The 26,707-nt window shown below is 41.1% G+C and overlaps 1 protein-coding gene across 3 annotated transcripts in view; it reads left to right on the forward strand.

Annotated features, from left to right (window-relative positions):
• The window catches only part of SEMA6A (semaphorin 6A), a 113,250-nt gene that overhangs the window by 49,089 nt on the left and 37,454 nt on the right, over positions 1 to 26,707 (forward strand). For 2 of the 3 annotated variants that reach the window (XM_082336022.1, XM_082336023.1), the window contains exons 1-9: positions 9,732 to 9,861; positions 11,242 to 11,304; positions 12,161 to 12,262; positions 15,061 to 15,151; positions 18,125 to 18,244; positions 19,299 to 19,387; positions 20,294 to 20,511; positions 23,378 to 23,509; positions 26,343 to 26,498. In XM_082336022.1, coding sequence (XP_082192148.1) covers positions 9,808 to 9,861; positions 11,242 to 11,304; positions 12,161 to 12,262; positions 15,061 to 15,151; positions 18,125 to 18,244; positions 19,299 to 19,387; positions 20,294 to 20,511; positions 23,378 to 23,509; positions 26,343 to 26,498 — 1,025 coding nt within the window. In that variant the 5' untranslated portion in view covers positions 9,732 to 9,807. Of the gene's footprint in view, positions 1 to 1,584; positions 1,723 to 4,393; positions 4,512 to 9,681; positions 9,862 to 11,241; positions 11,305 to 12,160; positions 12,263 to 15,060; positions 15,152 to 18,124; positions 18,245 to 19,298; positions 19,388 to 20,293; positions 20,512 to 23,377; positions 23,510 to 26,342; positions 26,499 to 26,707 lie in introns of those variants that run through there. The other variant, XM_082336024.1, reaches the window with a different exon arrangement.

Genomic DNA, 26,707 nt, shown 5'->3' on the forward strand with positions numbered 1-26,707 from the left:
GGCCTAACCGGTGCTAGACGGAAATGCTTCTCTTGAGGCTTGTATGTACTGTCTTCTAGTATGCATTCTCACATAAGATATAATAGACAGACAGTGTCTGCATTGTGTTGCATTTATTCTTGCTATTTTTATCCTTTGCCGTCTATCTGACACTGTTCAGTTAAGGTATCAGTCATTGCCTTACATTAAATTTTATTTTTTCTAGTCTCAGTCTAACTCGGTCTGAGAGTTATTTTGTTAATAGAGAATCAGCCAAGTTTCCAATTTGTGTGTCTGAATAATAATAGGCAAACACAGACTATAATAAATCATTAGTCCTTATGGACTGTATCGCCCTGCATCAGAGTCTCTATTCCAATCCAGTTACAGGAGCTGAAATTTTATTTTAAAGTAGATATCTGATAAGACAAATTAATTATTGTGACATTTTTCAGTTGGGTAAAAGATGAGGAATCAGCTGTGTCTGTGAAATTACAAATGAAAATGCAACACTCAAGACTTGTTAATGCTTTTTTTGGCATTGAGAAAGGAGACATAGGTATCTAATATTAAATGGTGTTGCAGAAGGGCAAGTTAGCACTTTGTTTGCCAAATTAAGTTTCAAAGACTATGTAGGTTATGAAGTTTGACTTTCTGCCCGTAAATCTTGAATGACTGACAGACTACTGTAAAATAGCTTTGTTCAAAAGGAATCTTTGGCAGGCGGCATCAAAGGTTTGAAACTCTGGAAGGGATGAAAAGAAAACCCCACTTTTACACTGATTTCCCCTGCAGATCAACGTCTGTGTGAAATTTGCCTGGGAATTATGAGCTATTTATTGTATTATGTGCTGTTTTCTTTCACTGTATCCAAAGGCCCCTGTGGTTCCTTTTATCTTCAAGATTTAGGGATATTTTTGTACATGAAATGTGAATGAGTGAATGCGTCAGTGGAACACAGAAAAAATGCTGGGTTTAGACAGTTCTGTTTTCCCTTATTTTATCGCAAGTTGGAGTACTGGTTTTATGGCACCTAAATTTATGGGTACATATTTTTATGGTAAAGCCCAATGACATGTTCTGCGTGCTCCATCAAGCTCTCTCAGTGTTTCTTCACTTGATTCACAACTCTGCAGGGTATGAATCAGTCTTGTAGTATAACCCTTAATCTCTTTTTAACCAGAATAATGTAGTGTGGTTTTTTTTATTTATGGTGTGTGTCATCGTGTCATCATCTAATTATATAAACCAAAGAAGGGGAAAACAAAATATTTCCTGAAAAACTCTTGTCAGCTGTCGATCAGTGCAGGAGATGAAGTTTCTTCATTGCATATAAGCAGCTGAGGCAGAAAATTCTTCGTAACTTACAGATACTTAAGTCTATCCTCAAGCAAGATGTGGCACTGCTGGGGCATGGGCTAAAGGGAAACTGGCCTGGTAGGGCAGTTTCTGCTTAGAAACATGACATATGTCCTCAGGTACAGTGAGAGGCTTGAGGAGAAGGAAAGCTCCCTCTACTTTCCATTGACTCTTTTTAGCTTTCTGTATGCAGTGGTTAAAACTGAATCGATGGAAGGCACTTAAGCCCTTGTTTGTCTTCCACAGGGTGAAGTGAAGAAGTGAAGCCTCCCAGCTGAACTACTATGAGGTCAGAAGCCTTGCTGCTATATTTCACACTGCTACACTTTGCTGGGGCTGGTTTCCCAGAAGATTCTGAGCCGATCAGTATTTCGCATGGCAACTGTAAGTATAAGAGGCTAGAGGATTTCATTTGCTTAATACTGATCAGGGTGCTTCAAATCAACAGTATTTTGTTACAGTTGCAATGAATAAAGTTGTTTTTCTTTATGTCTCCCAGATCAGCCAATTTACGTTCTCAGATACTAATATAGGAACATGACTTTTTCATGTTGACTTACAACTACTGGGTGGTAAACTGCTTGATCTTCCAAAACCATGGCCTTTCTTCTTCTCAAACAGAGACACTTCAGTAGCATAATCAAACCAAATATCTTGCTCTATCCAGCAGCAAAGGAAGCCTTCTCCCCTCCACCGCCCCATAATCAAAGTGGCCTTCACCTGACTTGTGAAAATGTAGTTCTGAATAACCAGTGGAGCACCTCAGAGTATCAAGCATAGCACACTAAAGTAAATGAGCTCTGAAAACATAATTTGTTGATCTAATACAAGTAATTGAACTTACTTGTTTAAGCTCTGATGGATTCTGCTTTAGCATTAGGCATTTTTTGCTAAGCTGGAAATGTATCTAAAAACCAAATCAAGACAAAGAATCTTTTGTAACAGAATCTCTTCTTTCTTACCAGCAGTAATTGGCAAACTCTCCAAAATCTAGGGTAACACAGACAGCTGCAACTCAGTATTGAGATTTGCGGGCTAAACAGGTGAAGAGCTTTCTGTGCATTTCTCCATGCAAGTCAGGCTTAGCATAACTGATTCTTTTACATTTATCTCAACTCAATTACGATTACTGCAGAGAAAAGTCTTCTGCAGTCCCAAAGGTTCAGATGTTTAAAAGGAAGTCTTTAGCGCCTGGGTCTGTAAAAGTATGCTAAAGGAGTGGCAAGTCAGCAATGAGTAGGCTTGTTTAAGCCTACTTTGGGTCAGGAATTAAAATTCAAGTGAATCTCTTGATTGTACTTGCTTACTGTGCTTTGGGGTGGCCTTGGCACCCATAAACTTGTCTGTCTTGGGTAAGACTAAGCTGAAACACAGACTCCAGGGGCACACTTGATGTGCTTCAAGTGCTAATAGGCATCTGGGATACAAGAACAGGGCAGAACTCCTCTGAAGCAAACCCTGCTGAAACATGTCTAATGTGAACAGCACCAACATTTTCACCCTCCAGAAGGGTGATGCTAATCGTCCTTGCTAATGCAGAAATAGCCAGTCTTGATCTTTTTGGAGAAACAGAACATGGGGTAACTTCTTCCTCTGCAGCATGGCATGCTGAAATGCACATGAGCATACAAGCCCCCAGCTCATGCTAGATCCATGGGTTACAGAAGAAATGGTACAGGACAGAGAACAGCTTGACAGTTAAACTTGGCATTTTGCATGTAGGACTTGGTCAGAAGGATTAAGCTTCTGAACATAAATCCTGCCTGGGTATCTTAATTTGTTTCTCCAAGAGTTCTCAGCATCTGATTTGCAGGGAAGTTCCTGTTTATATACAGTTTTATCACCAGGCTTTCTGACGCATGGTGCTCTCAAATGCTTTGCTGAAGCCATAGTGTGAATCAATACTTTGACCAAGCTTAATAGGGAAAATACTTTTAGAGGACAATAACTGAAAACAGTACAGCAGTTGCTCAGTTTCTGAAGAAACAGACACCCTCAAACAGCTCCAGGTTTCTGGGAAAGCATATTGATGGGGAGAAGGCACAGGCATAGCTAGATGCTAGTCAGCTCTGTATAACATGCACACGCAGTAGTTCTGCATTGATGACGATGCTCATCAGAGGTTTATCCGCTTCCTCCTTCTTCTAAGTGTCATTTTGTTTACTTAACTAGCTCCCTAGTTTGTGCATCTAGATGTCATGATCACATATACGTATGAAGTCTAACAGCAAGGTGGCCCTTGGTCAGAAGTTCACTGTTGTTATAGGTTGTATACACAGATCATCTGGGCAGCAGCAGCACACCCCATGTATGCTGAGGTCTCACCAAAAAAATCGTGGGAATAGAGTGAATAAATTCTCTTGCTGACTGATAAGAGTGGGGGAAGCTGACTCGTTGATAGCATAAGCTCAGTATTGGGCTTCCAGTCAGTATTGCTGTCCAGTTGCCAGAAGAACTGGAGTATCAGACTGATTGCCAAAAGAATATGCAGTGACTTTCCTTTTATAAAGTTCAAGTGATGGCTTCCCACCGTTTCTCAGAAATCCCCGCAGCTGTTCTACGATGGCAGTCCAATCCTGTAGGAAACCCAGGGAGCTGGCACTTTTGAACCAAGGAGAGCCAAGTCTTTTGCTTTAACCAATACCAGTCCAGTCATTGTGGTGATTGATGGGCCGCTGTGAAACAGCCTTGTCCTGCTAGACACCCTCTGGCAGCCAGGAGCAAGCATTTAAGCTCTGCAAGCAGTGAAAGAAAAACTGTGAGAAAGTGCTGTGTACCTATGTGCCAAGAGCTCCAGAACAGCTTTACGGTCTGTAAAAACTCAGAATTTTTGTCTTCCACAAAGGTGATGACTTTTTCCTTCACCGCTGTGAAGATTGTAACCGTGAAGAACTCTCCAGCCCTCTGTGCTCATGCCTTCCACCCCCAAGCTGTAGTGCCAGGACAGAACAGAAACCACAGGTTTTGGCCATAGCTGGGCCCCATAGTGCTCCATGTTAGCATGATTTCAGTTTGTGATTCTCTTTTGACCCTGTTTTTTTGTCCCTTCCTGCAGATACAAGACAGTATCCAGTGTTTGTGGGTCACAAACCAGGGCGGAACACCACGCAGAGGCACCGGCTGGACATCCAGCTGGTCATGGTCATGAACAGGACCCTCTACGTTGCTGCTAGGTCAGTAGTCCCCTGCTTGGCCGCTCCTCCCTTGCTGCTTTCAGGAGGAAGTAGAAGATGATGGATATTCTGAGTTCTTCTCTGCTGGTTATTTTTAGGATTTTCTCACACTCAGAGAGAGCTTTGCAGCCTGTTAGTAAGGCATATTGGAAACCCTGTTAGTCAATCAACTAAGGTTCAGTTTTGCGAGGTGCTGATACAGTCCTTTCAGGACTACAGACCTCTGCCTTCCTTTGAGTCAAACAAGGGGGAAGTTGCCAGAGAAGTTTTCAGCCCCATGGAGGGGAGAGTCCGTCCTCCTCCTGTAATTTTGTTTGTGCACACCATTAATGACGTATTTTAGAGAATGATTCTGCTGTTGCACAAATGCATGTTTGGATAAGAGTTATTAAACTGTAACGTGGCTGGTTTAGGCATAGTTTTAATATCTTAAGACAAAAAAGAGGCAAACATGTTTGCTGCTGTTCTTTTGATGTACTCAGCAAGGTTAATTGAATTTGGTGTCTGAATTTTTTTGGAGAGCTATACTGTGCAGCACATGCCTTTTTATAAAAATTGCATATAGAGCCACCCATTCAGTTCACGTAGCTCAGCGTGGCACCATCAGCTTCAGTGGAGCTACACAGATTTATACAGCTGCCAACATGACACAGATCAGACATTAACAATTCCTCTCCCTGGCTGTTGTTAGTGAAGGAGATTGACGATCTTAGAGTGGGGATTACCTGATGGACGTAGGATAAATGCAAGAAGGGTACAGATTAGCAAGGGTGGGTAGTCCAGCTTAGGAGCTCTTGGACCCAGATACTGTTTGGGACCTCCCTGCAAGCTGCCCCTCTGGTAGCCGCTTGCTTCCTGCTGGTTTCCTGGTCCTTCTCCTCCATTGGAGAAATACACACCCTTCTGTGTGTGCCACGGAGAGCCAGGCTGTTGCTCCAGATGGGAGAAGTGGTGGGTGGGATGGCCAGGAGGCGAGAGGGAACAGCTGCTGAATAGGCAGCCTTTCGCCACCAGCCCTGTTGTCAAAGCCCTTGGCAGCCTCCGGGAGCTGCCTGGCTTCCTTCTCAAACAACTCAAACCACTCCCCATCTTCTGGGTGATCGCATGTGTCCTGCGGTGGAGATCTGCGTGTTGGTCTCCACTCAGCACCAAGTAATTAGTTGTGTTACACCAGCAGAGTTAGTGAGTGCTGTTTTTACATAGTTGTGTCCCTGGCTGCAGGAAGACCACGCTTCTACCTGTTGACCTACCCAGGCATTGCAGCCTTACCAGCTAAGCGCATCTTCTTTGGGCTTCGCACGTGTGCCAGTTTGTACGGAGTCTGGGTGGCAGAGCTCTGGGTTCTCACTTGTGCCAAGCCCTTGCATCCAGTCCAGGCAAAGAGCACACATCCTTCCACGGGGAGCTGCGGTGGCATTGGTTGTAGGGCATAAAGAGTGGGCAGTCCTGCAGCAAGGCCTCCCTGTGCTTTGCCTGAGCTCCAGGCTTAGTATTTTTGCTGCATTTAGTGGGATAACGAGCGGGGCGGGGGAGCGGGCTGAAGGGGTTTGAAAGGTGGTGGCAGGATTTCCTCCTTTTCATGGCTGAGTTCCCTTTGCTTTCCTTATTTGTTTTCCTTTAAATTAGGAAATCATTTGCAGTGAGAAGGTGGTAAATCCGCTTTGTGGATTTTGCTCTGCTGTATTCATAGTTTGTTCCCAGACTGAGATTGACGTGATTAGACTGTCGCAGCGCCCAAGCAACCGGTGTTACAGCCGGAAAACCCGGGAAAACATTTTGGGATATGAAACCACTGTGTGCACAAATTATATAAAGAATGCTAATATTTGGGGGATAGTATGTGTACTATCTGGTATGTACTGGTATGTGAATATGCATTCTTACATACTATGTGGTTATGTATTTGTATAAAACAGCTTACTACGATGAGAGTGCTCATATACTCCTAGGGTCTGGTGACCTACAAAAAATAGTAAAGACCTGGTCTGTTTTGTACTTACACAAGCCCAAAAAATCTTCTTACACTTTTTTCCTATGGTAACTAAAAAATGCTTTGACGTATTGTTTTCCCTCTCCACATGTTACTGAATAAGATCCCTGCTGGGCTGAGAAGGCTATGTGATACAAGTTAAAATTCAAAGGTCATTTTTATCTTTAAGTAATAAACTTCGGAAAATGAGTCATCGTTTGATAACTAGTGTGAATGAAAGTTTATAACTGCAGTACCGCATGTCCTTTAGAGGTAGTAGGAAGTCTAGAGACTGAAGCAAATGTATTCACAATCAAAGATGTTTCTCAAAGAGTTTTGTAACAAGATTCATTGAAAACTGTAGCTAACATAAATCCTTTAGCTATCATATCAGATGTTGCTTTCATGCTGGTTTTTTTAGACATTGAAATATAGCGATGCTAAGTTTACATTTGTACCCAATTATCTGAAAATCAATCAAAACAAATGATTAAACATTGAGAGTTTTTATTTTGGGGTTGTTGGGTTTGGGTTGGGTTTTTTTATTTGTTTGCTTGTTTTAGAAAATCCAGCATTTACTTTGCAGACAGTTTCCTTGTGCAGGAGACGACCAACTCTGAGAACCGCTAACACTTTATTACTGAGCGACTGGCCTAGAACAAAATTTCTGTCTGTCAGTTGCTTATTTTGTCATATGGGATACGTGACTCCTGTATTAGCTATTACTGAATAAAATCTTGTGTCATTCAGAAAGGCTTTATTTTATATTATCAGGCAGAGATATCCAGCCAGTACAAATGAGAATAACTCAGCCGCAGCCCATGAAGCTGTGCTGTCCGAATATCGGGCTTGCAGTCTGCAAAGGACCAGCTCTGTTTTCTTTTTTCTCGTGGGAAGGGTGCTCCCTTGCTGTCTCTCTCACACTCACCCACACCCGCGCACACACACCCTTTTCTAAGTTTGCCATGTCTCCTCCTCCCATTGTCTTGTGCGGTGGCAGCTTTTTTTCACATTATCTGTCAGCCCTCATGGGTACGTACAAAACCATTTATTGAGCCCACGAAGCATAGGGATGGCTCCCTCCTCATTTGCAGTTACGCGTTTCCAGACGATGCACTGAGTGGCCAAGGGTCATGCACAGCCGGTGGCATTATTTAAATTCCCTTCCTCCACAAGATTATGCCATGGCAACAAAACTCCGTTCTGCTGACTGGAGGTGGGAGAAACGGAAGCTCTAGGATTAAGTCAATTTGTGTTAGAATAACTTGATTAGCAGCGAGCTGTACACATACCACAGCTAGTAGATAGTAGGAGTTGGGCAGCAGTGGGAAAAGGAGGGCAAGGACAATCCCGCATTGTCTGTGGTTAGAGAGCCCTCCCCTGAATTTGACAGCTCTTTCGCTCTCTGCTGACATTGCAGCAACTATGTTTCAAGTACGGCATGAGAAAATGATATGTAATTTGCCTGATACTAAACCTCTTTCAGATGATCCTGTAACTTAGCATCTGAGTTTTCTTTGAACTGTTTCTTGAACCAGAAAGTAAGTCCCCTGAAAGCTGCTTTCTTGAGAGTGGAGCTAAATAACTCAAGCCTCATTCTGAATACCACCACTGCATTTTCTAATTGTCTTGTTTAAAAGGGAAAAATCATAACCACTGGAAAGCAAGACTGATGATTAAAATCAAGAGCTGTGCTGGAAGAAGGTTTTTAGAGCTCCAGCCGCACCTAATTTGCAATTCAAGAGATTTTATTCCCACTTTTATATAGTAGGAGTGACAGCAACAAAGAGTGATGTACATAAAAAGGGAACCGTGCAGTAATCTATGAAGCTGATATCACACTAATAGGTAATTTTAGTCCAGCCCCAACCCTGACCACTGCTCTGCCAATAAAGTCAGGCAAATAATAAACTGAAGCATTAAACCAATCTTGGAAGTAAATGACAGCTCTGGTTTGACGGAGTTTGGAGGAGCAGAAAACCCACAACTCCTCAGTTTGGCATCTTACAAAGCAAACGGCCTCAAGCGCTGCAGCAGACAGTAGATTTTCAAAAGCCAGTTCCCCGCAACAATGCTGCCTCTTTATTTCCACGTGAGAGAAGCATTGCTTATTCCTTTTATAGCAGTGTTTTGTGTTTGCTTTATTTAAGAGAATAGCACTGTTTCCCCAAAATGCAATAAAATGAAGCTAACCTTGAGAGCAGGGATTTCTAAACTGGAAACAGTCTGTATCCTGCTTTCAGCAGACCCCTCCAATGCTGTGGATCATGCGCCAGATGCACAGCTTCCTGCATTTTGAAAAAAGCCAATGTTATTTCAAGGAAAAATGAGATGGTCAGTCCCAATTTGATGTGTCGGTTACTACAGCGTTGTGGGTTTTTTCAGATTTTTAGGTTCCATGCAGAGATGTCCTTGTTCTCAGCTTTCACAAAGGAGAATGTTCAAAAATACCTCTTTACCTGAGTAGCGAGTCTTTTCCTCTTTCCAAGTAGAGATTGGCAGCTAATTGTAGAGAGGGACAGGTTCTCAGGAAAACAGGAAAGTAAATGCAAGCAAGAAATGTGAACTTTTTTCAGAGGAGTATTTTACAGTTTAGTTTGGCCACCAGTGTGTGAAGAGAAGAATGATTTCTGGGAATATTTTTGTGGCTGTCAGCCTTTTGCCTACCATATTGTCAATCAAATTATCACATCTGAGGTTAGATGCATAATTTTAAAAAAAAAAAAAAAAAAGAAGCATTAACCTCTTTTTAACCCTGAATGGCTAAATATGGCACAGTGACTGCTAGCCCAGGAATCTGGCAAAGGCTGCCTAAGAACTATTGTAGCTGATTTCAGGATACACAAAAATTTCTGCATGCTAGATCGTGGTGTCTGCTGTAGGACCTATAGAGCAGAAATGATATAAGGCTCATCTCCTTTCCAAAATCGCGTTTGTTTAAATAATTGCTTTTGGGAAGGAATCTTGCTTTGAAGTTTTGTAGCATTTTTCTTTTTTTTCTTAATGGGAAGGAAGATAATTTATATATGAAAGTGCTTTTCTGGGAGAAGCAGGCAATGCTGTCAGTAATGTTCCCTGGTAAGACCTGTGATCTTTTTTTGAATGGATTATGGATTATCTTGTGATAGATAGCTCTCTTCATAGAAAATGAACTGTCTGACTACTCCATTTGACTTTGCATTCATTTGCCTTTGTTTACAGGGACCATATTTATACTGTTGATATGGACACATCACATACAGAAGAAATTTATTTTAGCAAAGTAAGTAGCTTTTATCATCATCCAGAAACCAAGGACACTAGAACAAGCTTCAAATAAATAGGAAGATGACATTGTTTCAAACAACTTGCCAGCGCTGCTGTAAAAACTGTAATAAGCAAGTAAGATGGCATTGCTAATCATATTTGGGGAAAGCTAGAATAGCAATCATGTCCTCTGTGAATTTCTGATAAGTGATTTAGCTGGGCTGATAAGCAATCCATACTGAAATACAGTGAGGTCCCTGATGGAACATCTGTCAAACATCTATTCATTTATATTCAGCAGTTTTCTGTAACAGCTATACTATCCCAATTAAGTATACTGAGACTTTCATCATAAAAAGCAAGTGATATTTACATATTTTCATGCACACAAATTTTATTCACTCATGCAAGTACTCACTAAATAAAATCTTATTATAATATCACTTTGTAGATATATTCACATTATCTGCATGGGAAGTTACATTCAAACTAAGAGCTTTGTCTGCATTACCATGTTGTATATTAACATAAACATACCAGAAATAATCTCCCTTCAGCTCCTTTGCATTGCATACACATTGTGTAACATGTGCCAAACACAGCCTTGGTCCAGCAGAAGATCATACAAATTTGGGCATTGGATGAATTCCACTGTAGGAGTAGAGAATGTTTCGTCATAACTATGAATGATGCTGAAGATGAGCTTGTGACCAATTACATGTCAAAAAGTGAGGGCACAGGCTTGTAATGGAAATAAACATTCATGATTACTCTTTGAGCTAGGGGCCCTTCATGAATGCACATGAGTGCCTCAGTTTACTCATGGGAAACACTGTCAGAACTGTTGTCGCTATAGTGTCTAAGGTGATACTATCTTAGGCCATATGTTTTTAAATAAAGTTTTATTTTAATTAATCGGCCTACCACATTTGACCACTCCTGAAACTCACCCCAAAAAAGTCCAGGGTGAGATTTACCTGTAAATGTTCTGGAGGAAGAGTATTAGCAGATAAAGTCAGCAGCATCTTGATAGGTGGAGGGCTCTCTGAGCCTGTTAGCTGACTTGAAGTGATAAGAATTACCTGAATTTGATTTCTTTGCTAATCTAAAACGTCGTCTTCCAGAATGCGTATTTCATTTAGAATCCAGTTAGGGTTTATAGTCCGTAAATGTTTATTCTGATTTGCAGAACAATATCAAATTAAAAGAACAGAGCATCTAGTACTTTTAAGAAAAGTGCACATATTTTTGAAAGTTGACCTATTGCTGAATTCCATTGGTTTAGCCTTTAAAAAAATGGAATAGGTTTCTAGTCTAATGAATAAATAGCAATACAAAATTAAGTGAATGCTCCACATCACTGATCTTTCATTGTTGTGGTGAATTAATCATGGAGAAAGGGTGCAGAAAGCTTTCAATAAATATATGTTCAACAACTAGTCTCCCCTAAGGGACTTCTGAAATCAAATGCAACAACCTCTGGGCCCTAATTGATTTCTTTCTTGATCCTTGCAGAAATTGACATGGAAATCTAGACAAGCTGATGTAGACACATGCAGAATGAAGGGAAAACATAAGGTACGCAATTTTCTTTTCTTCTGCATCTGCCACTTTAGTTTAGTTGCTTCACTATTATCTCGGGCTGCTGTCTGTGATGTGGAATGGATCATGCCATTCACTTCTTGCCAGTAATTGCTTTTTCCATCAACTTACTGAAGGCTTTAATTTGCAAAAATGGTTTACTTTTAATGTGATAAAACATTACGACAGGAGCCACAGCAATATCCTGAAATACTTAAAGCACTGGGGATTTTGGACATAATGCTTAGTGTACTGATTTTGCTTTCCGTTGCCTCAAAAGCTAAGTGCTGACGTCTACCCTCCTGCAGGAATTTACTGAGTAGTTTGTGTAAAGCATTAGAAAGCATGAATGTGTACAGTTGTAGAAGGGCTGTTTCTCACACCAATTTTGCCCTACTGTGCTACCCTATGACTAGCACAAGTGGTATCAGAATTAGAGCAGACTCTGATTCTTTACACCTGCTTCCTCATCTAGTTACAGATGCTTTATGCCAATACATTGCATTGGTGATGCTACTGTCTTACAGCAACATAGATGAGAAGATCAGATTTTTTACTCTTGATGAAACCAACAGCATTCAAACAAAATTCACCTATGTGAACAATAGCAAAATCTGAGCTATAATATGAATATCATATCTTCAGTTCTTTGTAACCATTTTTAAACCACTAGAATATAAATCAATTGCATCTTGCTCATTGTCAGTTAAACATAGTTGAAATAAAGCCCAGAATATCACAGTGGCTACCAGCCAATTTCATTTTAGACCTGACAATGAAATATCATGGCATAAAAATAAAACCAGACACCCAAAATGCAGTAGTTGAAATACTTCTTATTATTCTTCTTCAGGATGAATGTCATAATTTTATTAAGGTTCTCCTAAAAAGAAATGAGGATACATTGTTTATCTGTGGAACAAATGCATTCAACCCTTCTTGCAGGAACTACAAGGTATGTGATCTGTTTCTGGGATTTCATTTATGCCTTGTCTTTCTGTTGGATTTATTGTGACTATGCTGGCAACAGCATGAGGTTGTCATTCAACAGTGCATCATTTAACTCTGTAACATTTATCCTGACTTGCTTCAATGCTACAGAGTTCAATGTTGATTGGATTTCTGAGGATTGCTCAGATTGATTACCTCCTTCTTTGCAACTCCTGCACATCAGAGTTGGTTGCCACTTTGCATTGCCTGCCATAGGTGCAGAGTCCTTCAGATCCCTGCCTGGGGATGTGGTCACTCAGAAAGTTCCTCATCTTGTGACTGACACCCACATCGAGTCACAGACTGATGCTGAGGGTTACTTCTGGGGCAGCATCTTTTAAATGTCTCTGTTGTACTGTTCTCAATCCCAAAGCTGGTTCTCAAGACACTTGAGGGCTTAGCACAGCAAAAGCCGGGAGGATCAGTGTTGGGGACCCAGCAGATATGGCAGCTGGGGAGATCCTATGGCATGGTGTGCTGTAAAAGTGATTGACAGCAGATCTCCACAGGGAAAGGTGATCACAGGGAGGGTGATCTATTCCTCACTAGCTGGAGATCTGCAAAGCCAAAACATTGTCTAGAGCAGTGTAGAAAACTGTGCTGGTCCAGGGATACTCGACAAAATTCTTTGACCCCAATTTCTTCCTTTGACATAGTGTGTACCCATCATCTGCATTTTAACAGGGCCCATTTATTCAAATATTTCCCATTTTCTCAGGCTTGCACCAGTATAATCTGATATATCCCCCAACAGTGGATGTCTCTGGAGTAGCTTTGAAATGAATTCACTTAGGCCCTTGATAGCCAGACTCTGCTTTTCCAGGCACTGCTATGTCCCACAGGTCATTTCTTATCCTTCTTCAGGAAAAAGAAAATTCAGCTTTGCTAATGCTGCTTCTGACAAAGTCATGGCACAATTCTCATTCATTTCATTGGGTTCTGAGTTATTGTAAAAAACAGAGTAAAGACATTAACATCCAGGAAAGCAACTTCCTTAGTGGTATTCACTGTGACTGCTCCTCTTCGTTGTGTTTTCTGCAATGCTGCTTTACCTTGTATAACGACCATGAAGGCTATAGGCTGGGGAACACAGGAGAGAAGCTCAGCGTAGTCTTTCAGTCTGTGGAAGAAGAATCAAATTTGAATAAAAATACAAGCCTGCATCATGGTAACTGTGGTACAGGTAGCTGCTCTGTTAACAGCCATTTCTTCTTTTCTTCCTTTCCTTGCATCCCGCTCCTAGCATGCAATGAAGCTTCTTGGTCTCAGTGCCGTACTTAGTCTTCCAGCACAGTTTGTCATTTTTTAGCTCTCAATGTCATTAATGCAGCTAACAAATCTCAACCAGTCCCCTTGCTAGAAAGCTGTCTGTTAATACAAATACAGATTTCCTTGGCATCCCGATGTGAGGGATATAATGGCCGTCCTTACCCTTACTGCAGGTGTTTCATTCCCTGTGATGCATGGCCTCTGCAGACTGCCTTACCTGTTGCTGAACTGCGGGGGCTGGATAACGATACCTCTGGGAATCAGCAGAAGGTCTCTCCAACACCTGCCCTGGCTTTTCCTCCATGTATTTCTGCATTATACAGAGAGAACACTAAAGATGTGCCAAACACAAAACAGGGCTGTCCCTCCACACTGCCAGTGGAAGTGGGGATGAGCCTGGGGTGTGGGGCTCAGTGCAAGGAAAGTTGCTCAGGACTGTAACTCGTTTCCTCTCACTATCACATGAAAGCCCTTGAGTAAACACAACTGATTCCCTTCAAAGTGGATTTTGACAGGAGTGATACATGACAGAAAACAAATGATGACAAATCATCCACTGGAGGTCTTGGGTGCTGTAACATATGAGCCAAAAGTTGATTGGAGTAGTTGATGGTACTGGGTGGGTTATTTTTCATGCTCTGTGAATCTGCACCGCATGTGATTTATACAGTATGAGCTGCTCAAGTTACTTGAATATGCTTGAAAGATTCTTAGTCCCAAAATATGGAAGTATAAGAATCTTAACGAGGTAAGAGCTGTACCTTTCCCCCATAGCTCACTAAACTCTCTTGAACTTACTGTAAAGTTGATCTGTATATTTGTATCATTATCAGTGCTCAGGGTGAATTTATTTCCCAGGAGTTACACTTAAGCCTCAGATTTTGCAATTCCTGCACAGATTAATTCTTGCCTGATGGTAAGAGGATTTCTGCGTGACACAGACTCAACTGATACAGTAAGACTTGGAGAGCATCCTTCTGAGTATGCAAATCAAGGAAGAGAGCACCACTGTTGAGACTAGAGCAGAAGGATCTCCGGACTTTGGGGAGAAAAATGCACACACAGATAATTGTCCTAGTGTTGTTTCTTCTGACTGCTGTGGCTTGTGGTCTTTTCTGTGTATAAGAGCGCTTCTGTTGGATCACTGTTGAGGATAAATTTTGAATCCTTGCCAGAACCACAGACCACATAGCCTGCTACAGTTCAACAGGAAGCTTGTGTACAGATAAAATATAGACTGAAGACTTTTGTAAAATGTGTCGGGGTAAGAGTGATTAACTCCAAAAGAATGCCTGACTTACTGGACGCACTTTCTTCAGACTGATTTTATTTAACACCGTGGTTTTTGTCAGGTTCTTTATTTATAGTCAGGAGCACAGTTAGAGAAAGGACCTTCTTCACTGCCCAGAAAAGAAGAAACAATGTGATAAGTCTCATCCTGGGTAAGAAGTTTTGTTTCTCTATCTATCTGAGGAGCTACCTTTCGTTTTTCAGATGGATACCCTGGAGTTCCTGGGAGATGAATTCAGTGGAATGGCCAGGTGTCCCTATGATGCAAAGCATGCCAACGTTGCATTGTTCGCAGGTAAAGTGACAGAGATAAACTTTTTGCATTCTGTCCTGCAGTGCAGGCTCGCCATAGCACTGTGTCTCTTGAGTCCAGAATGCCAAAATCTGAAAGGTGGCAAAGGGTGTGAATAATGACTAAAAATAGGGGGCGCAAGGAAATCACTAGCATGGAAGCCTTCCCTTCTCTGGGATTAACTTCACTACCATAAGCATTGCCTGAAGCCTCAGTTTCCTGGTTCGATATTTCAGTATTTCCTGAATTCGTGATAATATGATGCCAGACCAGTGTGAGGCACCATTTCTGGCTGCATCCGGCTTCTGCAAAAGTCAAGGAAAGTCAGGGCCTGTGTGAACTTTAATGAGGAGTGGGCAGGATGTGCTCTTTAACAACTCCAAGCTTAGGTTAACCTTCATAATAAAAGGAAGTTAGGGAACATGCTGTGATGTCCCCTTTTCTAGATCTAGAAGGAAAGGGAAGGTAATTTTGTTTTAAAGCAGAAAACATCTCAATGTGGTGTTACTAGCTGTTGTAGACAAAGGAGAGAAGTGTGTCTCAATAATGATTTATGCTGTATGCAGCAGAATACAGTTAACTCTGATTTCTACTACAATACTTTAAAAAAGTCAGTGCTTATTAATGGGGTAAGTTTAGGCCGTTGATTGTGAAATGGTATTTTTGTACCTCTCTTCATGAATTCCTGATTAAAATTGTTTCTTTATTGAACTTCTCTTAGTGTGAACCCTACTGATCTTTCCTTAGATTTGGCTGTAAAATAGGTGGTAAAGATAGTACAGAAGTCACCCATGATAATGTCAGTCCTCTTCAGCAGGTGTGATGCTAGAAAGCAGAGCCTGGATGCTCACGTGGAAATACTTTAGCTATTCCTCTGAAGATTTAAGAGTGTGGCAAGTATTCCAGCCACTCTCAACTGAGTGTGTGACCGAAGGGCTGTATTAAGCACTACTGTGTTTGAGGTGGCATCATCTGCCTTGCAAAGGAGAGATTTTATAGCAGGTTGCAATTTTTTTTTTTACTCCTTATAGTGTAAATAGACGGGTCCTTTTGTTTCAAAAATAATGGTGATGATGATGGTGGTAGTATGTAATTTCTTAATTACAGTCAAAAGAACAGGAAGTAGAAATTCTCTGATTGTAGCAGGTAATTCATAAACCATGGAAAGAGAGAGACACCTTCAGAGAAAGATTTATCTCATATGTCTCAGATTCCCTATCCTTAGGGCAGCCTGAATCACCTTTCAGAAGGGTCTTTCTCACTATACTGGCCAAGAAAGCGTTTATGACCAACTTAATGTAGACATTTACCTTGCATGCAGCTGAAGTTTGGTAAGATGACTCCCCCTCTGTCACTGAAGAAGTCCTCGCATTATTTGAAAATAAAAGGCAAATTTATAGAAATGATCATACTCTTTCATGATGATTCAAAGTAAACTCAATACTGTTCAAATGAGTTCTTGTAGAACATACTCTGTAAATCTGCTAGCTTCAGAAAATCACTGTTCGATATGCCATACGTATTGATACCCATGATAACTTTTCAGAGTGCAGTGAAAAGCAGTTTCAGAGCAGTTTAGGGCACTAATCCAGCTCATCTGAGTCTGTTGGGTGCACTTACATGAATATGGCTCTTCTTGCAGCCTGTAGTTATTACAGCTGATATGTGCGAATTGTAATTGGTCACATGGTCTTCAGGAACTTGGCAGGAAAGAAAATAAATGTGTGATTGTATTAACATGAGTTCAGACATCCATATCTAAACAATTCAGCTTTTTATTCTATTTTAAAATTGGTTTTAGTATCTGCTTTTTTTGTAATTATTTTTTCTGGTTTTGCTAAGAAAAAATGCCTATTTTTAAATAGCCAAAAATGATGGGAATTGTGGGGCTCAGAGCAAAGAGTACAGTCCTACTAACAAAAAACAGTCTGATTTTTAAATCTTCAGCTGAAATTAAACTTTGTCTGTAAGTGCAATGAGGAGAGCTTGACCAGTAGAAGCCTCTCTGCTTTGTCCTGGGTATGTCCTGAGTGCTAGCACCTTCAAGGCCCAGCACCCAACATAATCTCTGTCAAAGGAGATGTAGGCCATTCTGATTTTTATGTAGACACAACAGAGACACAAGTTGCTGTCCTTGAGCAGTGATGCTTGTGCTCCTATCAGACATCGTGTTTGCATCATTTGTCTCACACATGGAAACAGCCCTGTACAGTTACCATGACCTACAAACAGATTAGACAACAAATATAATTTAAAGATGTTGCTGGAGCTCATGATTTTACGTCCTGATAGTTTTGCATCTATTGATTGTCCTTGGGGTGCCATTTTGTAGACCCTTTCTTATTGCTTGTTATCCATTTCTTTAAGAGAGAGGAATGCATAATTCATGCAGGAAATGCCTAAAACACATTTTAGAAAAGAAATATAGATAGGCAATCCTCCTTCATCTCTTTGGGTCCCTGTTTTGCCTGGGCTCCCTGCACACTATTTAATTTTTTGCTAGTGATCTTTGGCAGAGGAGAAGTGCTCTCAAAGGGAGAAATTTGCATAAGTGTCAATTAGCTGGCAGTCCCTAAGACCTGTCTGGTTTGCCCTCCCTGTTAAAACTAACAGTTCTGTTGTGGCTTCCCTATATTTATTTTGCTCACATATGTAGGCAGAATTTATGAGCACTGAACCAGAGGCATGTGCAGGGAAACTGGATAGGGTAGTTCAGTATGACTTACCTGGACTGGAGAAGAATCACTCCATAAGGTTTCATCTCCCACAGCATCCCTCTGAAATTATCATTTTGAAAACTGGTGACTTGCTTGTTCAGTGCTCAGCCCCATTTACCTAGCTGGACGTTTTCCCTTCAGTGTTCCTAAGGAGATTGTGATGATTTCGTTTGCCCCATCTCATTTGACTGATAAGAGAAAGCAATTATTTTATTTCTAATGTTTCTCCCCTCTTGTTTCTTCTTTCCTTCCTCCCCAGAGGGAAAGCTGTATTCTGCCACAGTGACCGACTTCCTTGCAATAGATGCAGTCATATACCGGAGCCTTGGAGACAGCCCAACTCTGCGGACAGTTAAACATGACTCAAAGTGGTTGAAAGGTAGATAAACAAACAAAATGAAAAAAAGCAGCATCTCTCATGAGAGTCTTGGATTCCTGACAGACCTCTCTGTCATTTCATTTCACCGCTTTCTGGCAGAAAGAAGGAACTAAATTACATCTCTTACTTACACTGATCTGTTCGTCTCTTTCCCTCTTCTCCTGACCCCAAGTTACTGGACCTGACAGAAACTGTGAGCATGGTAGATCAGAATATGTATTCCAGCAAGCTTTCCAAGCTGAAATTCATCAGTTTACAGCTGTTGGATGTAAATGTTGGAACTTGCAGGGCTTAGTGTGTTTGGGCTGTGTTTGGAAATATTCCTGCCACAGGACTGTGTTAGGTAACAGTCAAGGCTTCATGAAGTATAGAGGGTTTGTCCTGTAACATTAAGATTCATCAATGAAAATAAAATTATGGGAATATTGCACAAAGCCTTTCTTTTATGGTTCTTAGGGACTGTACAGCTGCCATTGAATTAGGCAATTTCTGTGCTCTAAATGCCCTCATTGTTAAGAACGGTGCTGTTTAGCTTCACGTAGGCATTATGAATAGTTAGCATTTGGAGTGATTTTAGCAGGGAGCAAAGCCATAGTTTGAAGTCTTTTTCCACATACAGAAATGTTTTGCCAGGTGTCAACTTTAGCTGTCCCACTTTGCTTGCTGCTACAGACACGTGTGGGCAGAAACAGTTACATGGTTTGTTATTCTCTCCACACACAGCCTGCATGCCATAAAGAGCACTGCTTGCACCCCTCAGGCGTACCATTATATATTGCCTCTTTGCCGTTCCTGGTACACCATGTAGGGCAGACATATTAGTGGCAAACACTTAACTACCTTGTGGTGATGTTGCACAGATTTGTCCCCAGCTGTCCTGTCCCCAGACAGTGATTCATTCTCCAGTGGTGATGTTGCTGGTTCTGAAAATGGAGCCAGTTTGCCTAATGCGGGCATTTCACCTTTGACTGTTTAGTGTGAACATATTTGGCTTCTCTTTGCATGATATGTGCTGTACATTGCGCCTAAATAGGATGTCTTGGTTTTTTTCTAGAACCGTACTTTGTCCAGGCAGTGGACTATGGCAATTACATTTACTTCTTCTTCCGGGAAATAGCAGTGGAGTACAACAGCATGGGAAAGGTAAGGGCAAAAACATTGCCATGAATGACTTTGTCAGATTCAGGAGGAGGAAAACATATGCTATTCTTGGACCAATGCTGTTAGGAGTGACCTTGAAATGAGAACCATAAATCATGATGACAAGGTCATCATTTTGAGAAGATTCCTATTGCTCAAGCCAGAAAGTTGGTTGGAGTGAAACATTGCACTGTCTTGAAAAGAAACAGGGTGGTTTCTTACAGTGATGGTGTACGCTGGAATCTGTTTCCTCGAATCATAAAAAGCACAAGGCAAATGTAGTTAGTTCAGCATAGTAGGTAATTGTTAAAAATGGATTCCAAAGCAGAGAGATATTTTTCTTTAAGAAATCTGAATTGGAGGGCTGAGTAAACAGGGGCAGGAATTTTGTGCTCTGCCGTTCTGCAAAGAATAATTAAACACTTTCTGCATTTCTGCTAATTTCACAATAGCTTTCTGACTAAGCAGTCAGAAAAGCTGACCAAGGTCACAAAGGTGGAGGGCAGGAATAAAAGCCCAGCAAGATTTGCATAGTTTTTAAGTGCTGAAAACACAGGAGTCAGAGCAGGCAGCGTGGGTTGCAGGGATTGTGAATATAAAATGTGCTTTTGTTTGGGGAAATAGAAAGCTAAGCAGTCTGTATGGAAATGAGTTTTATATGAATTGAGAACAGATCTCCTGAAGGATTTATGGCTGTATAGTAAATGCCACAGCCTTATCTTTTGTAGCACACTGTTCCAACACTGAGTTTTTCTCTGTTTCTTATTTGTCACTGATTATGGAAATGTGGGATTAAATTAAGCACCTTGCTGTGTTATTCCAAACATTTTAAAAGCAGAATTCCAGTGAAGTCTTTTAGTTCAAACAAACATTTCATTTTCTCCATTATTTTTGCTCTACTCCTTCCAGGTAGTTTTCCCAAGGGTGGCTCAAGTTTGCAAAAATGACATGGGAGGATCTCAGAGAGTGCTGGAGAAACAGTGGACTTCCTTTCTCAAGGCTCGTTTGAACTGCTCAGTTCCTGGCGATTCACACTTCTACTTTAACATACTGCAGGCAGTTACAGATGTTATCCATTTCAATGGCCGGGATGTTGTTTTAGCAACGTTCTCCACTCCATATAATAGGTAATAGGCGCAATAACCTTTTACCTTCTGTTTCCTTTATGTTTTGCTTTTCACTGCAGTTTCTTTTTACTTTATGAAGGTACAAGAAATGATTGCTTATACAATGTAATTATTATGTACCACGTGCTTACTGATAGTTTGTGTTTCATTTTAAGATACCCTAGTATTGCTTACTGCATTTTATATCTGATAATTTAGAGCAGCTTTGAGCCATTTACTATCTGGACACGTTCCTTGGACATACTTTTCTTTACATGGGAATAATTCAGACTGGCCACCAAGAAGTTTTGCAGCATGTAACTTGCAGAATGTTATTCCAGAGAGAAAATACGTTTTTTTTCTTCTCACAGAGAAAGGACTTCGTCTGTCCTATTTACGTCTAAACCCCCAAGAAGCACATTAGTACTCCTTCCCTCTATTTCATGCATCCCTGCTGACTCTTGCATTTTCTCCTGGGAAAGCCAGGATCCTATGCTGTCCTGCTGGCTGGGGAACAGGGTCCCCAGAACACCTGTATTTCATTGTTCATGTGGTTTTCCAAAAGCATCGGTTCGTCTGCAAAGAATTTATTACCATTACACATTATAACATTTTTCTCCAGAAGTTATTCAAAGAGTAACTGTATCTAATTATTGAGGTCTCCCAGAGAAGTTAAAAAAATAGTAGCATTCTAATTAAAAAATACATGGCTGTTTCACAGAGTAATGTTTGGGCTGGAAGGGAAACTTTATTGCTGAAATTCATCTGGTTTTGCTGTACACTCGCCACCTCTTGTCAAAGCCTGACCTCAGTGAGGTCATGCACAGAACTGACTTCAAATGAGAGTAAGCCCAGGCCTGTAATCGCTGCTTTTGACATCAAAATGATAGGAACTGGAATGGAATAATTATGCCACCAATAGGGAATACAGGCTTAAATTAAAATGATCTCTTTTTAAACTGGCTTAATAAAAACAAGTGAACAGAGATTCAGCATCAGAAAATAGGTTGTATCTTGAGATTATCTCAAAATTGAGATTGTCCTCCCGCTCTGCTAGTATTTCCTGTGGTGTGTCAGGAATAATACTTTTCCTTAAACCCTGCATTTTAAAACCTAAGTACTTGGTGTTAAAATCAAGGTACTGTTTTATAGGCCCCATTTTTTGCCAGACATTGAAGATGACAGGAAGGCACATAGGCTTGGAGACACCTCATTAACAGACCTACCTCTGATGTGGATGCATCTCTGTCATTCCTCCTCTGCTGAGGAAAAGCTGCAACAAATATCTTTGATCTATGCAACAAAGCTTCCCCCTAGAGTGAGAGGGAAGAGATTCCCCAGTCTAACCTGAGGTCACCCAGGGTAGGAGCTGGTGATGGGTTGTAGTCCAGTGGTTGGGAGCTGGCTTGGCTGTGACCCACAGTACTCCACCTGTACGGCTTTATCACACTGCAGACGTGCGAATTGCCATCCTCAAGAGTAAAAGCTGTTGCAGTCTTCTCACTGCAGCGATCTCTCCATCACTGTGGAGTTATATGTTGAGCACAGTTCTCAGCGCTTTTAGTTCTGTATGATACACCTCAAGATTTTAGGACTGTTTTTTCTTCAGGGCTTGATTCAGCAAAGTGCAAAATCTTCTAGCTAGAGTGGTTCTTGATGTACGTTTTAGGATGAGGTCCTGTGTGTGGCCAAATATACCCTTGACAATCTCTTACATCAACATACATGTGCCTCCATTTAAAACTCTTGCTGTGTAGTATCACATGAATATAGAGCTTTGAAGTTTCATTCCATATAAAAACAAAATCTGTGGAGATCAAAATAAGACTAACACTGTCTCCCTAGTCGTCGTTTCCTTCTGTAACAAGCATTTTGAAACCTTTTAATATTCAAACAGTTATTTTCCTATCAATTTATATACCTTTATGAGTTTATTTTTATTCTCTGTAACAGTATTACAGTTCCTACATTTTTTCTTTGGTGTATAATAACCTACAAGCTAAAAGCAGAATTGAAAGCCTCAGCCAGCTGGGTTCATGCTATTTACCTGATAAAATCAAGCAGTGAAAGTCAGACACGAATACGGTAGTTCATGTGTAAAAAAATGAAAGGTGGGTAAATGCATAATTCATGCTTCCAAGTGACTGACCATGGGAAACCCCTAAGCCTTTCAGAAAGTATGTAGTAGGAAGGATATAATTACATTTAGACAACGTTATCGTGCAGTTGCATGCAAATAATAAAAAAGTTGAAATTTATAACTTTATCATCTAAAAATAAAACTGAATTTGCTTCTATAAGCTCTTTACACCTCATTGAGTTAAGGAAATTCCTAAGCATAGTTAACTGCTTTCCATTGGGAAAAATTGGCGGAGATCAGGCTGTGGGAGGATGGAGTAATAATGTGTAAATGCCAGGTCAATGGCACGTTGCAGCATGCTCCCAGTTTGATGAGCACCAACTTCTGAACTGTCTGCAGTGTATTTTTGAGGCATGACAGGGACTGTGAGAACTAATACCAAGAGATGTTGTGACTTACAAGAGCTTAAATTTCCAAATAATGGGCTCTGAATGAGACTGGCTATTACTCCTCATGCATTGCCAGTGGTACACAGGGTTTCCCAGATTCTTTCCCTTCTTCAAGATTATTGCAATTACTTCTTTCTATAGAGGCTTTGAAAGAAATTGTGCTGGCAGGAGCTGTCTGCTGATTGGTATATTTCAGGCTTTTCCATGGGGCTGGCTTTTCCTGTCAATACTCAGAGGTTACAGAGTTCAGGATTGAGTAGCCTGTGACAGGAAGACTTCTATACAGCATGTTTTTCACTCAAGATTTTATGCATAACTGCAGAATGAGTAACAATTTCTGGGAAATGTCACTTTGCAGCATCCCTGGCTCTGCAGTCTGTGCCTATGACATGCTTGACATTGCCAATGTATTTACTGGGAGATTCAAAGAGCAAAAGTCTCCAGATTCCACATGGACACCAGTTCCTGACGAACGAGTGCCCAAGCCCAGGTACGTTTCACGTACAGTGATACTGTTCTGTTCCTGCACACAGCACAGAAGTTTTTGACAATTTAAACAGCCTTGTAAGGTGCAGATACAATTGAAGATACATGTTGTAACAGTAAAATAGAAGTTGAGTTGCATTTGGATCTAAAGTATGCAAGTGAGAATTTTTCCACTTAAGCAAGATTTGTGTAACATAAATCAGGCCGGTGTCAGATCTACTTGGTCAGAATAATCTATCACTTAAGAGTGGTGTGAGTTACACACCTGTTGCAAATTGGTTCGGTAATGGATATATCTCATTATAAAGCCTGCACCAGTTCTGTGGTTTGCTGTTTTGCAGTTAACGTGCAATTTATGTGCCACAGAGGATGCATCATGGGGAGGAAAAAACAGCATTCCATCAAAATGGAGATGCAGTTTACCTCATTCCTCCTATGAGTTGTTTTCCCTGCTTCCACTTCCCTCCTCTTTGCATGTGGCTCCTCTGTTACACTCTCTTCATATTTCCTACAAGCACCCATTTCGTACAAGTTGCTGTTGACAGCCACTTGTTAACTCATTCACACCAGTGGCATTTTGCTCTGAGAATAAGATATGAATGTAGATAAAGCAAATTCATTTATCTCAGTCAAGCTCTACCACTTTAATGTATGCTTTACATCGCCTGTGATATCTTGCATAACTTCAAAAGAAAAACACATCTGTAGCTCTGTGGTGGCAACAGAGCTTCTACCTCAATGCAAAGTTGGCCCATGATGTTTTAGAGTTGCTGAGATAGTATTCATGCTGTCTTTATTCTGAGGTTGTCACTCAAGAGAAGAGCCTGGAGGTGACTGGAAAATCTGGTGAATTCTGTGTCTTTTTTTCAGTCTGAGCCTTAATAGGCCACCTGCTAGCACTGTTGCTGTATTTCCTTCTCCTTTTTGCAGTGTTTCAACAACTCGTTGACATGATGGGCTGCCTTGGTAGTGCAAGGCTGCATGAGGGCTCCAAGTTCATTTGTTTGGAACTTACTCAGATAAAGAGTCCTGGCAGGGAAGGGGGAAAGGAGAAAGAGAAATCTCTTTCAGTAGGACAAAGAAGACAAAATTGTATTGTGAGTTTGTTGGATGAGCCAATAGCAGGCTAACAGTTATGATGAAGATAATACTGCTCCTTCTAAGCCAGTAGGAGGTAACAAGAACTGAATTGGTGAACGCTGTTTCATGTAACATTTGGCCATCAATCTGCTTAATAGAAATAATTATTACTTCTAACTCATGTTGAAATGCATGACAGGCACAATATGCCTTTGAAATAAGGTCCTTTTTATTTGGATATCTCAATATGGTGCAGAAACATGAGTGCTCCTATTGATCCTAGCATTTCTCAGAAACATACCGGACCCCTTCAGGGGCCTTGCTTCCCTTTTTGGCTGAGGTGCACAGCAGGGTTTACTTGGTTTTATGTTTACTTGATTAAACCGGTTTTGAGATTAAAACAGGATTAATCCAATCATGTGATTAGGATTTAGGAGGAAATAGGCCTCCAGATTAGATATACAGAAACCCTAGGCACCATAGTGCCAGGAGGCTGCTCCCTGGAGTTCCTGGGAATACCACCTCATGAATCAGTGCCCTTGCAAAGACCTAGGAGACCAGTGATGCCCTTGATTTCTCCTCCTTGCCCTCTATTGCTAATTCTGTATGTGGTACAAGACAACCAAAATATTTTGGATACAAAAAGGCAGAGCACACAGTCTATGCATGTAGTGTTCATTGTGCAGCTATGTGGGACCAGGCTCATTGACACAGCTAGTCCCCTCTGGTCCTGTGCTACCTTCCTACATAACATTTAAGTTACCTAAGGTTTGAATATTCATCTAAATCTGAGTGACAGATATGATAAGACCAGCACTATATTTTGTTCAAGTTGGCATTACTCCGTTGATGTCAGTGGCTCTACCCACAATAGAACGGATGAAAATTGGACACTGCAGAGTGTTTATGGGTGGTTGATCTGTCTTTCATCTTCCCATATCACAGTGGCTCAAAGGCTTGAAGAATCATAATGCTCTAGGAAATGGGATCAAATGGACCTTTTGTTGGAGAAAATAACCCACAAAATATTAATAACAGGCAAAGCATTTTGCTGCTTCCGGTGTAGAGATGACGAGATGACCTGTCCAGGCAGGAAGGTGAAGTTACCTCTGAGGAGCAGGGTAGATTTTAGGAACAGGGTGAGCAGATTTGCATTTAAGTTGTTGAAGAACGATTAGATAACATTTCAGTAAAAGTCCTCAATGTGCTACCATACTTAAAACGTCTCATCCAAATTGAAAGAAGGGTAAAACCAATGTTTACAGGGATGCTCGCTGGGTTGTCTTCTCCAATAGTCCACTTTCTACCAAACAGGACTGAAAGCAGTGTTCTTTCACACATGCTAAAAAAGTCAACTTCCTTCTGTATGTTAGGGACTGCTTTTATTCCAAGAAAGAGCAGTCAACTAGGCAAGTTACAGATCACAAAGCACCTGTGCCCAGTGGGCATCATCAAGCCAAATGCACACATGCAGTGATTAGGTTCCATGTGACTGGATGAGCTACAAACTGTGTGCGTCACACTCCTGCTGAAGAAATGTCTTTGTGCTTTTAGGTGACATGTTAAGTCCTTTAGAGGGGAGGACAGAGCAGGATTTTAGGCTTCCCCTGAGGGGCGGAACAAGCCCACCAGACTCCTCAATCCTCCATTTAAACCCTTGTAATGCACATCAGATCTCACTGAGGGCCTCATTACAAAAGGAGATTTGCACTAGGCATCAAATAAGTGTTCTGGCTTTACGCTCTTGTTTTATTTAGGCCTGGTTGCTGTGCTGGCTCTACGTCATTAGAAAAATATGTAACCTCTAACGAGTTTCCGGATGATACTCTGAACTTCATCAAAACACATCCACTGATGGATGAGGCTGTACCTTCCATTGTCAATCGACCCTGGTTCCTAAGGACGATGGTCAGGTAACGTACCTCCAGGTGGACCCTTGTCCTCATTGTAGCTGTCAAGTTGTGCTAATAGTCTTCCTCAGAATACTCTCAAACTCTGTAAACATCCTTGGTGTGCTGGGCATGAATCCAGCTAGGAATGATGGCAGCACTGAGCAAATGCTGCAGAACTCCCTGAGCAGCTTTCAAGATAGGAAAAAACCTGTCCTTTCCAACTACTCTGT

The sequence above is a fragment of the Platalea leucorodia genome, assembly GCF_965183815.1.
Source record: "Platalea leucorodia genome assembly, chromosome: Z".
Classification (NCBI taxonomy): Eukaryota; Metazoa; Chordata; class Aves; order Pelecaniformes; family Threskiornithidae; genus Platalea; species Platalea leucorodia.